Source organism: Hemitrygon akajei, chromosome 11, assembly GCF_048418815.1.
Source record: "Hemitrygon akajei chromosome 11, sHemAka1.3, whole genome shotgun sequence".
Lineage (NCBI taxonomy): Eukaryota > Metazoa > Chordata > Chondrichthyes > Myliobatiformes > Dasyatidae > Hemitrygon > Hemitrygon akajei.
Window position 1 is genome coordinate 139,378,288 of NC_133134.1, and position 13,522 is coordinate 139,391,809.

The 13,522-nt window shown below is 38.4% G+C and overlaps 1 protein-coding gene across 3 annotated transcripts in view; it reads left to right on the forward strand.

Annotated features, from left to right (window-relative positions):
* Positions 1-1,929: 1,929 nt before the first annotated feature.
* The window catches only part of samd10b (sterile alpha motif domain containing 10b), a 115,055-nt gene continuing 103,462 nt past the window's right edge, over positions 1,930-13,522 (forward strand). Inside the window, exon 1 of one of the 3 annotated variants that reach the window (XM_073061794.1) lies at positions 1,930-2,119. In XM_073061794.1, the coding sequence (XP_072917895.1) occupies positions 2,107-2,119 (13 nt within the window). In that variant the 5' untranslated portion in view covers positions 1,930-2,106. The remainder of the gene's footprint in view (positions 2,120-13,522) is intronic. The other 2 variants (XM_073061793.1, XM_073061792.1) reach the window with 2 other exon arrangements.

A 13,522-nucleotide genomic window follows, 5' to 3' on the forward strand; every position in this document is an offset into this window, starting at 1 on the left:
ACGGTACATTGGCCTTCATCAATTGTGGGATTGAATTTAAGAGCTGAGAGGTAATGTTGCAGCTACATAGGACCCTGGTCAGACCCCACTTGGAGTACTGTGCTCAATTCTGGTCGCCTCACTACAGGAAGGATATGGAAACCATAGAAAGGGTGCAGAGGAGGTTTACAAGGATGTTGCCTGGATTGGGGAGCATGCCTTATGAGAATAGGTTGAGTGAACTCAGCCTTTTCTCCTTGGAGCGACAGAGGATGAGAGGTGACCTGATAGAGGTGTATAAGATAATGAGAGGCATTGATCATGTGAATAGTCAGAGGCTTCTTCCCAGGGCTGAAATGGCTAGCACGCAAGGGCAAAGTTTTAAGGTGCTGGGGAGTAGATACAGAGGAGATATCAGGGGTACGTTTTTTACACAGAAAGTGGTGAGTGCGTGGAATAGGCTACTGGTGGTGGTGGTGGAGGCGGAATCTATAGGATCTTTTAAGAGACACCTGGATGGCTACATGGAGCTGAGAAAAATAGGGGGCTATGGGTAAGCCTAGGTAGTTCTAAAGTAAGGACATAATCAGCACAGCTTTGTGGGCCAAAGGGCCTGTATTTTGCTGTAGTTTTTCTATGTTTCTATGAATTGGAAAATAAGATTCTAAAGAAAAGTGGTAAGATTGCAGGATAAAAGCCAGGAAAGGTGATGAATGTACCAGAAGACCTAAATATTTTAGGCAAAGCATGTTGGCATGTAGGTAATTGAAAACTGGAAACATTTGAAGTAATCATTGGGGTTATGATACTGCTGGTGGAAGAGCTAATAAAATGAACAGAAAATTAGAGAAGGTTACAAGTCGGAGGGCAGGCCATCTTGTTGTTGGGAAGGTGGATGTAAATCAGGAGGGATTTGCAGATAAATGAAGTTACAATTAGGATAATGGAAGGAGTTGCCAATTGCATTTTGAAAGAGTAGTATGATAATAATGATTTTGAAAATGGGCAGGATGGCGGCAGATTATGGGGAGCCATTGTACAGTCTGTCTATTTTTGTACTTTGGTTATTTGTCAGTCTTTATTTGTGTGTAATTTAAATAATATGCTCTAAACTCACAAGATCAGCTTTCAAATTCAAACCAGCTATAAAGCAAGCTCAGGGGTCCGATGAGAAAGAGAAACAATTGAGAGGGGGAAAAAAAACTATCTTGAATAATTCACAAAGTTAGTCAAGTCCAATATTTGAGCTTATTATACTGGTTTTAACCTGTCTGTATAATATATATACATATATATTCTCAGCTACTTTAAAGTTAATTATGTGTAAATCACCACAAGGTCCTGTTGAGGCTATTTTGTGTTGAGCTCAGTCTGTATGTTTCTTTCAACAGTCAGTTTGAGGATCCTGCAAACTGAAACATGAAGGGAATAAAACAAAAAGTTTTTGACTCAAATGAAACCTTCTTGGTAAAAATGTAGGAAGAATCAGTTAAATAAAATGAATGGGTTGAAGATAATGAGTAATAGTTAATGTGACCTGACTGAATAAAATAAGAATGTGTGTGCTTATCCTTTTAGTCGCGGTCGGTTGGAGCTATGGAGTATTTTTCATGATTATGAAAAATAACTTTCCGCGTTTCCGATGGTGCTTTGAAAGTTGGTCCAGCACCGCTAACAGGCATCAATAATTTGCAGAAAGCCTGGCTGCCTTTGTTCTTTATCACCTCCCGTTCTGGTGCTGCACAGGTAGAGAAATACCAGAACCCATTCTTCCAGCGATACAAGTTGTGACCTGCATTTTAAGGACTGTCCGCATCGAGCAGGTCACCTTTGTTGCTAATTTACTGTCTCTTCAGAAGATTCTTGCTCACAAAAGAATCCTTCTCAGCGCATCCGATGTGACGTTGAGAATCGGGCGTTTTTTTTTCGTCTTGTGTGTGGATTGTCCCAAATTCAGCAGTTTGAAAGGAGGCTCCGGGCGTATTTCCGGTGGCCTGGAGGCGATGGGAGAGAGTGCATGAGCTGAAAACATCCTGTTACTGTCCGGCAGCATCCAGTGATTCTGCAGCCGACACATCGAGCGCCCGATCAGGATGGCAACCTTATAGACTGGCATCATTCAGCGCAATGGCTGTGGACGGTGAGTCGGGCACAAAGAGAGAACGCGGAGCTTTATGAAGGCTGAGTCTTGTTTATATTTTCCCTTCCAAAGACATAGGAACGTTAATCTGAACATGAGATGACTTACTGGGAAAATACATTATGCCCTTTACTGTCTCATTTATTTTGCCGATTTGATATTGATTTTTTATTTTCGTACGCAGATCATGTACTTGCAATATCTAGAGACTAAAGTGTATGGAGGCTTCCAGCTGTTGCCGATCTTGATTCATCAGGTCCCCGAACATAGTTTTTACGTTAGCAAATGTTGTTAAAAGATGCTGTAGCGAAGTGATTATCCGGATAGAGTGATACACTTACACGACGCTGTTTTGCCTTTATTCCTGTATACTGCAGCTTCAAAGCTATAATCTTAGGTCTCTTGCTTGTCACGTTTGTGCGTAGGTAAGAGTCATTTATTTCAGCAAAGCACACTTTAAAAAAATGCAGAAGTTTAGAACCAATAGGTAGATAATTGTTATTTCATCCTTTTCAGTTTGAAAGCCGATCTCGCCTTGTTTGGTAATAGATTAAGATTGGTCATATTTATTAATTTCTGTTGCTTTATTTGATAATTTAGGGATGACTCTAACAGTTATGTTTTATTTAATGACAGTTATGATTGGGTATATGTAAGCTTATAATGGATTATTTGTCCTAGTGATAAAATAATTTTTTCTTCCACCTCCCCCACCTTCAATAAGAGTTAGATTTAAAGCTCTTTAATGCAAATTTAACGGATTTAGCAAACTAGTAACTGAACCCAAAGAAATTTATTTGTTTGGCTCCTGCTTCTCGTCGGTCCATCAAGTGAGCTGTGGGAGCCTAATCAATTCCATCAGAATGCTTCGTTGCAATGAGATAAGGGGTGAAGTTGCACACATCTTTGGCCGAAGTTGCTGTTTTTTCCAATTCCATGCAGGCAAAACTGACGTGTCAAAGATTTTCACAAATAGGCATTAAGACTCTACAAATTGTTTTGGGCAGCACTGAACAGATTGAAAACTTCAAAGGATGTTCAGTTAATGGGGTGAACTTATATTTTTTTATCACCGGAGTAATCTAGAATTCGTAAGACTCAATATGAACTCGATTATCTTTAAAGGAAACGATTTAAAATTAATTTACATTATATCTCACTATTTTCTTCAAATTACATTTCAATTTTACTTCTAAGAGAAGTTTATTGTTCCAGGTCTTGTGACCATTAATACCAAGGACAAATGGAAGAGTCTGGTGAAATGTCATGTATTATTTCTTGCTTAAACTCATTTCAGGATAATAGAAGAATACGTTAATTTGTGGACACTTCATAATTTATCTCTTGACAAATAAATTGATTAATTCACACAGCAGTAATGGTCTACAATAGATCAATTCATTTATGTTTTCACTCTACACTAAGACTCTAAGATTTGGATGAGAGAAAGGATCAATACTGAATTCTGTATGAACTACAAATACTGTTAGCAAAGCATGTCCACTGTATTATTAATGAGAAAAATATAATATAATTCAGTTTTTAGGTGATTGTTCACTGAATAAAGCAGAATTGAGATGAAATCTCCATAATCAATCAGATTTGAAGACAAAAATTTAGTGAATAACCTGCTCAGTTAACTGAAAATGTAGAATTATTTAATTTAATTTTTAAAATTAAAAAAAATAATTGTTTAAAGAATTGTAAAATATACAATAATTGAATATGAAATATGGCTTTCTGAGTTAAAATTATTTAATTATCTGCATCTGTTGTCATATTGAGGACTTTTATTAAGTTATTTGTCTTCTAAGCAATCACAAATAAAGGCAGTAAATGAGGCTAATGTAATTGGGAGGAATTGCCAGAGAAACATAATTGAACTGGGTGAATAAATGAACTGAAGTGAAGACATGATTATAATGGAAAGATGCTTGTTGGATTCCTATTGTTAATTGCTGAGTATAAGCTGTTGCCAGAAAGCAAATCTTGAACAAATGTCTATGAAATGAAATCCATTCAAAGGGAATTGAGGGCTGGCAATCACTGATGCACTGCAGGAATATAAATTTATTCATTTCAGGATCAATAGACAATGTAAATGGTGCCCTTTCCAAATGCTTGGATATCCTTCCCCCAAGCTGATGGTTTAGAGTGCAGCATGCTGGCAGTGGAATGGGCTTTCTGGTGGGGGCATTTGGGCGGGGGATGTTTGCAGTTTAACACTCAAAAACCATATGCAGCAATAATTTATTAAGGATCATCTCTTGTTTGCATTGTTTTAAAATGTTAAAATAACTAAGGCAATAAAGCAAAATAAACAATTATAAATTATGTGTAAATAGTTAAATGAAACTTAACATTTCAAATATTACAAGAACGATGGATTTTTCTGAAGTGTTGTATTTCAATATTCGGAAAGATTAGCAAAATTTTAGCTCTATCAGAATTATAACTTAAATGGTGTTTGTTACAATTAATTAAATTAGCCCTATGACAGATTTTCAAAGATGAGTTGTGCTTTTTTTTGTTTTGAGGGTGCTTTCATGCCAATTATTATAGTTTTCTCTAGGCATTCAAAATTTATGTTCAGTTTTACCTGAATAATACTATTCTGGAAATGGGAACATAATGGTGGTATGTGGGGGTTGCTTAATCACTTGCTTAGAGCATTACGTTTCCAGAATATTTCTTAATGGTGATATTATCGGATTGCAGGTAGTTAAGATGAAATCACAAAGACAAACTGCTGCTTTGTAAATGTAACAGAATCAATAAAAGCAAATAGAAATCAGATTCTGACTAACTTTCTGGTAGCTGTTATGGCAGTGCGGAAAGGTAATGAATATTCACATCTTTGCCCTTGAGAATGTAATATGAATATTAAAGTTATACTTGACATAACAGTTATTACATTTAAATTATGGAGCTATCAGATGTGTTTGTAACCTAGAAACATGTACTATATAGCACACTTTCTTTGGGAAAATGTGAGGGAATTAAATAGACATTAACTAATGAAAGTGTGTCAAGAAAAATGAAAAATAATTCCATTGAAAATGGATTATATAAATTGACTAGAATTAATGGAGCAGGATAAGAGTAGAATTTTTTGAGCTTGATTGAACATACCAACTATAAAATGAAGATACACTTAATATGAACAGTTCTTCGATAATTTTGTTCATGGGAATGACTAGCTTTTAAAAAACACATCTAATAGTTTGGCCAAACAAATTGATGGGAAGTTGTTTTAAAACTAAAAGGTGTCACAAATTATCTCAAATGTTTCTAAACTACCTGTCAAGGTAGTTTAACCAGCTTCTACTAATCACTGATTGTGATTGGTAGTTAGTTTGCTGGTTACTTGACCCAACTGAATGTCCAGCAATGTATAATGCATATAAATAATTACAGAATTTGAAGCAATTAATTACTGGTGTTTGAACAGGCAGAAGACACCTTCTTTCTAAATTTTTAACAATAGTCAATGGTAGAAATATCCAGCTTCCTTATTCCAGGTATTCTCACATTGCTTCTAGAGTCAGGATTGACTTTGAACAAATACATCATATTTGGACTTTGTGTGAAGGGTCCATCAAACACATTTTAAATGAGTAAATATCAGAGGTAGAGTTTGCTAACAGAAGTCTGAATATATGTCTGACACATATTTAGAAAGATATACTTTCTCAATGGAAAACTTTTATAATTCCAGCTTTTTTGTTTTATAATTAGTTGTGTTTAATAAAGAGCCATACATAAACAATTCTAGTATCATTCAAGTGGGATAGCTTGAGAACATTGTAAGCACAATTACACACTTTCCAATGTGATAATGGGGCTTTTTTAGGGATCAGATAGTAGTAACGAAGAAATCAGCAATAATTAATAAAAAATAAATAAGTAATTGGCTCATTTATTTAAAAAGAGCTAACTGCAAGGATTTAGCAACTGCGATTTTGCCTGCTTATGACTTCATTCAACTAAGTGCTGAAAATTGATGATGAATAAATGAACATTTTCCTTATGCCTCATTGAATTTTTGTCAAGCCACTCAAATACTTCTGTGTCCTGAATGATAAATGGTATAATTCTTCACATTAAGAAATATGCTTGGCAATTTTAAATTTAATATTGTATGTAAAAATTGTTGAACAAAAAATACACAGTAAAAATGTGAAACTATAATGCTTACAAAATATTCCAGTTGATAATTTGTTACTGTAAGACCATAAGGCCCAGGAGCAGAATTGGACCATTCAGCTCTGCTCTGCTATTCCATCATGGCTGATTCATTATCTTTCTCAACCCCATTCTCCAGCCTTCTCCCCGTAACATTTGTCACCCTTGCTAATGAAGAAACTGTCAACTTCCACTTTAAATATACCCATTAACTTGGCCTCCATACCCGTTTGTTGCAATGAATTCCACACGTTCACCAGATGCGGGCTAAAGAAATTCCTCCTCATCTCTGTTCTAAAGGGATGTTCTATTTTGAGACTGTGCCCTCTGGTCCTAGACTCCCCCACTATCAGAATCATCCTCACCACATCCACTCTATCTAGTCTTCCAATATTTAATAGGTTTCTATGTGATCCCCCCCACCCATTCTACTAAACTTAAAGCCATCAAATGCACCTGATTCGTTAAACTGTTCACTCTTGGGATTATTCTTGTGAACCTGCTCTAGTCCCTCTCCAATGCCAACACATCCTTTCTTAGATAAGAGGCCTAAAGCTGGTGACAATACTCCTAGTATGGACTGTCAGAATCAGAATCAGGTTTAATAGCACTGGCATACGTTGTGGAATTTGTTAACTTAGCGGCAGCAGTATAATGTAATACATGATAATATAGAGAAAAAAAAGTAAATCAATTACAGTATATATATAAATATATATATGTAACAACTATGCCCCAATTGACTCCCGTTCATCTAGGGTGAACTGACACCGACCCCGCCAACTCTGTAACCGCGTTGGTGTGGACACTGTATGATGCACTCCGGTACCCACCCACTACGTAAAATATCAAACAGTACACAATATGCAAGTAAATGATTACACTTTATAATTTTACTGGAACTAGGAGGTTAAAAGAGAAACAAATACAAATACAAAAGAGAAAAAAAAGGTGCCACGCTTACCAGAGTTTATCAACTTGTGCACAAAATCGTTGGAGCTCGAGAAGCCGGGTATTCTCTCCACCATTCGATCTCCTCAAACCTCGGCCTGGGACCAACCACGGTGGTCGACCAGAGCACTTCCTGCTCATCCTGCCTCCTCACCTCTCCGCTCTGAAGATCCCAAAACTCACACAAACTAACAGCTTTAGACAGACAAGAAAGAATAACATCTCTCCGGTTGGATAAAAGTCCCATTATCACTAATCATAACCCAAACATGCTGTTCAGAAAACCCATTACCTCAGCAGTTAACATTACAAAGAAGCCATCTCATTATTAACACTACAGAGAAGCCATTTTTTTTAACAGTTAACAGTACTAAGAACCCTACATATATTAAATAGTTAAATTTAAAATAGTACAAAAACAGAAATAATGAAAAAAGTGAGGTAGGGTTCATGGGTTCAATGTCCATTTAGCAATCAATAGCAGAGGGGAAGAAACTGTTCTAGAATCAATGAGTTTGTGCCTTCAGGCTTCTATGTCTCCTTCCTGATAGTACCAATGAGAGGATGATATGCCCTGGGTGATGGGAGTCCTTAATAAAGGACGTCACCTTTCTGAGGCACTGCTCCTCGAAGATGTATTAGATACTACGGAGAGTGGTACCCAAGATGGAGCTAACTGATTTTCTCTTGCTTCTTTTGATCCTGTGCAGTAGCCCCTCACCCCATGCTAAGCAGCTGGTCAGAATACTCTCCACAGTACATCTGTTGATGTTTCCAAGTGTTTTAGGTGACAAACCAAATCTCCTCAAACTATTAATGAAATGTAGCTACTGTATTGGGACCAGGTTAGATCCTCAAAGATCTTGATTCCCAGGAAATTAAAATTGGTCACTCTCTTCATTTCTGATCCCTCTATGAGGATTGGTTTCTGTTCCCTTGTCCTACCCTTTCTGAAGTCCACAATCAGCTCTTTGGTCTCACTGATGTTGAGTGCAAGATTGTTGCTGCAAGACCACTCAACTAGTTGGCATATCTCGCTTCTGTATGCCCTCTCATCTCCATCTGAGATTCTGCCAACAATACTTGTATTATCAGCAAATTTATAGATGGCATTTGAGCTGTACCTAACCACACAGTCATGGGTATAGAGAGAGTAGAGCAGTGGGTTAAGCACACACCTCTGAGATGCACCAGTGATGATCATCAGCCAGGAGGAGATATTATTACCAATCCACAAAGAATATGTTCTTCCGGTTAGGAAGTCGAGGATTCGAGGATTGAATTGAAAAGGGAAGTTCTGTAGCTTATCGATCAGGACTGAGGTGATGATGTTGTTAAATGCTGGGTTACCGTCAACAAACAGCATGCCAACATAGGTGTTAGTATTGTCCAGGTGATCTAAGGCTGTGTGAAAAGCCATTGAGATTGTGTTTGCTGTAGATATTGTGGTGATAGGCAAACTGCAATGGGTCCAGGTCCTTGCTGAGGCAGGAGTTCATTCTAGTCATTACCAACCTCGTAAAGCATTTCATCACCATAGATGTGAGTGTCTCAGCATTACATGCTTCCTTTTATATTCTAGTCCCCTCAAAATGAATGCTAACATTGCATTTACCTTCCTTACCACCAGTTCAACAGGCAAGTTAACCTTTGTGCAATCCTGCACAAAGAACCCCAAGTCCTTCTGCACCTTTGATTTTTTAATTTTCTGTCAGTTTAGAAAACAGTCCATAACTTTTATTTCTTCTACCAAAGTGTATAACCATATACTTCCTGACACTGTATTTCATCTGCCACTTCTTTGTTCATTCTCCTATTTGGCTAAGTCCTTCCCTGGCAACAAAGCCGTCAATCCCAATAAACAACATTCACCGACTCTCCTTCGTCTATCCTGCCTGTTATTTCCTCAAATAATTCCAGCAGATTTCTTTGGCAGGATTTCTCCTTTAGAAAACCAAGCTGACTTTGGCTTATTTTAACATGTAACTCCAAGTACTCTGAAACCTCATCCTTAATAATGGACTGCAACATCTTCACAACCACTGAAATCAGGCAAAAACTGGCCTATAATTTCCTTTCTGTTGCCTCTCTCTGTTCTTGAGGAGTGGAATGTCATTTGCAATTTTCCGCTCTTCCAGAACCATTCCTTCTTGAACGATTGCTGCTAATGCTTCCACAATCCTTTCAGTTACCCTTTCAGGACCCTGGGATGTAGACCATCTGGACTAGGTGACATACTATATCTATCTTCTAATCGTTCAGCTTCTCAAGCACTTTCTCCTTAGTAATAACAACTATACCCATTTCTTACTCCACCACATTCAAATTTCTGGCTTATTTCTGGTGCCTTCCACAGTGAAGACTGACACAGAATACTTAATGAGTTTGCCCACTATTTTTTTTGTCTCCTATTATTGCTTCTGTCAGAAAATTTTCCAGTGGTTCAATTTTCACTCTTACCACTCATTTATGCTTTACACTATATATCTGTAAAAACATTTGGTATCCTTTTTTATCTTATTGGCTAACCTACATTCAAATTTAATCTTTTCTCTTGTTATTACTTTTAGATGCCTTCCGTTGGTTTTTAAAACCTTCTCAATCCTGTAACTTCCAACTAATATTTGATATCTGCCCTCTCTTTTGCTTTTATGCTGTCTTTGACTTCCCTTGTCAGCCATGGTAGCCTCATCCTTCCTTTAGAGCATTACTTCTTTGGGATGTATCTGTCCTGCACCTCCTGAACTGCTTCCAGAAACTCCAGCCATTGCTGTTTTTCTGTCATCCCTGCCAGTGTCTTCTTCCAATCAACTTTGCCCAACTCTTCTTTCATGCCTCTATAATTCCTGTAATATCAATACATCAGATTTTAGCTTTTCCACCTCAAACTACAGGATGAATTCGATCATATTATGATCACTGCCTCCCAAAGGTTCCTTTACCTTAAGCTCCCTAATCAAATTTAGTTCATTAAACAACACCCAATCCAGAATTGCCTTTTCCCTATTGGGCTCAACCACAAGCTGCCCTAGAAAACTATCTATTAGGCAATCTACAAATTCCCTCTCTTCAGATCCCGCATAAATCTGGTTTTCTGAATCTACCTGTATATTGAAGTTCCCAAATGTCTATCAGAACATGCCTTATACATGCCATTTCTATCTCCCATTGAAATTTGTACCCCGCATCCTCACTACTATTTAGAGTACATAACACCCCTCTGGGTCTCTTCATCTTTGTAGTTTCTTAACTCTACCCAAAGGATTCAACATCTTCCGATCCCATGTCATGTCATTCTAAGGTTTTTACGTTCATTTTTAACCAACAGAGTCACCCTATCCCCTATGCCTACCTGTCTGTCCTAATAATACAATGCATATCATTAGTTAGAAAATTAAGTGAACATGTACAATATATACATTTGCATTTTAAATTTCTCAAATGACTGGCTATTTTACTTGACTATGAACTATAATGTTAAATAATTTTGTGACTTTTACTATCAGTTAAAATTGATTTTTTCTGCATCTCCATTTTCAATATTTTCAGTTTCTTAGAATGTTACAGATTACTCAAAAGTGTGTATAAAGTGGTGTGTTTTCAAATTCAGTTGCAATTTCACACTACAGGTAGCAATAGCAAGGAGATATTGGTAGAGGAATGTGATGCTTAAGTCTACTGAGGCAGTAAATGAGGACTTCAGATTAGACAGGCAAAAGAGTACAGTTATTACAAGCCAGTCTTTTGTTTCATAGAAACATAGAAAACCTACAGCAAAATATATGCCCTTTGGCCCACAAAGTTGTGCCGAACATGTCCCAACCTTAGAAATTACTAGGCTTACCTATAGCCCTCTATTTGACTAAGCTCCATGTACCTATCTAAAAGCCTCTTAAAAGACCCTATCATATTTGCCTCCACCATCGTTGCCGGCAGCCCATCTCATGCAATCACCACTCTCTGAGTAAAAACTTTACCCCTCACATTTCCTCTGTACCTACTCCCCAGCACCTTAAACCTGTGTCCTCTTGTGGCAACCATTTCAGACCTGGGAAAAAGCCTCTGACTATCCACACGATTTATGCCTCTCATCATCTTGTATACCTCTATCAAGTCATCTCTCATTCTGCTTCGCTCCAAGGAGAAAATGCCAAGTTCACTCAACCTATTCTAATAAGGCATGCTCCCCAATCCAGGCAACATTCTTGTAAATCTCCTTTCCACCCTTTCTATGGATTCCACATCCTTCCTGTAGTGAGTCAACCAGAACTAAGCACAGTACGCCAAATGGGGTCTGACCAGGGTCCTATATAGCTGTGACATTACCACTCAGCTTTTAAATTCAATTCCGTGATTGATGAAGGCCAATACACCATATGCCTTCTTAACCACAGTCAACCTGCGCAGCTGCTTTGAGCATCCTATGGACTCTGCCCCAAGATCCCTCTGATCCTCCACACTGCCAAGTGTCTTACCATTAATATGATATTCTGCCATCATGTTTGACCTATCAAAATGAACTACTTCACACTTATCTGGGTTGAACTCCATCTGCCACTTCTCAGCCCAGTTTTACATCCTATCAATGTCCCGCTGTAACCTCTGACAACCCTCCACACTATCCACAACACCTCCAACCTTTGTGTCATCAGCAAACTTACTAACCAATCCCTCCACTTCCTCATACAGGTCATTTATAAAAATCACGAAGAGTAAGGGTCCCGGAACTGATCCCTGAGGCACTCCAGTGGTGACCAACCTCCATGCAGAATATGACCCATTTACAACCACACCTTCTGTGGGCAAGCCAGTTCTGGATCCACAAAACAATAATCCCATGGATCTCATGCCTCCTTACTTTCTCAATAAGCCTTGCATGGGACACCTTATCAAATGCCTTGCTGAAATCCATATACACTACATCTACTGCACTTCCTTCATCAATGTGTTTAGTCACATCCTCAAAAAATTCAATCAGGCTCGTAAGGCACGACCTGCCCTTTACAAAGCCATGCTGACTACTCCTAATCATATTATACCTCTCCAAATGTTCATAAATCCTGCCTCTGAGGATCTTCTCCATCAACTTACCAACCACTGAGGGAAGATTCACTGGTCTATAATTTCCTGGGCTCTCTCTACTCCCTTTCTTGAATCAAGGAACAATATCCACAACCCTCCCATCCTCGGGAACCTCTCCCGTCCCCATTGATGATGCAAAGATCATCACCAGAGGCTCAGCAATCTCCTCCCTCACCTCCCACAGTAGCCTGGGGCACATTTCATCCGGTCCTGGCGACTTATCCAACTTGATGCTTTCCTAAAGCTTCAGCACATCCTCTTTCTTAATATCTACATGCTCAAGCTTTTCAGTCTGCTGCAAGTCTGCAGACTCGGAGTTGGCTGTGGTCGGGGCTCGCAGAGTGCTGTATCGGCAAGCTGCGGCGCTGGAGGTTCATGGCAGGAAGAGTTTTTCTTCCTTCTACCATATGAGTGAGATGATGGGCTGTCGGGACTTTGAGACTTTCTTTTAAACCGTGCCATGGACTGCCCTTTATCAGATTATGGTATTGCTTTGCACTGTTGAAACTGTGTTATAATTATGTGGTCTTTGTCAGTTAGTCTTTTATCAATTATGGTATTGTCTGCACTGTTGAAACTATATGTTAACTATAACTATATGTAACCATGTGGTTTTGTGTAGGTCTTGAAGCTTTAGTTTTGTCTGATGGGTTTGTAGTTCCTTTCTGGGGAACGTGCTAAGACGGTAGCGCGATATCAATACGCAGCAGCCTTTCCGGACTCTGGATTGGGGATTACCAAACGTTATGTGGTTTTTCTTGTGTGGTCTGTTTTGTGCTTTTTCGTGATATCATTCCGGAGAACGTTGTCTCATTTTTTAACTGCATTGTATTTGTGGTTTATAAATGACAATAAACTGAATCTGAATCTGAAGTCATCACTACAATCACTAAGATCCCTTTCCATAGTGAATACTTAAGTATTCATTAAGTACCTCTGCTATTTCCTCTGGTTCCATACACACTTTCCCACTGTCACACTTGATAGGTCCTATTCTTTCATGTCTTATCCTCTTGCTCTTCACATACTTGTAGAATGCCTTGGGGTTTTCCTTAATTCTGCCCACCAAGGCCTTCTCATGGTCCCTTCTGGCTCTCCTAATTTCCTTCTTAAGCTCCTTCCTAGTAGCCTTATAATCTTCTAGATCTCTAACATTACCTAGCTTTCTGAAACTTTTGTAAGCTT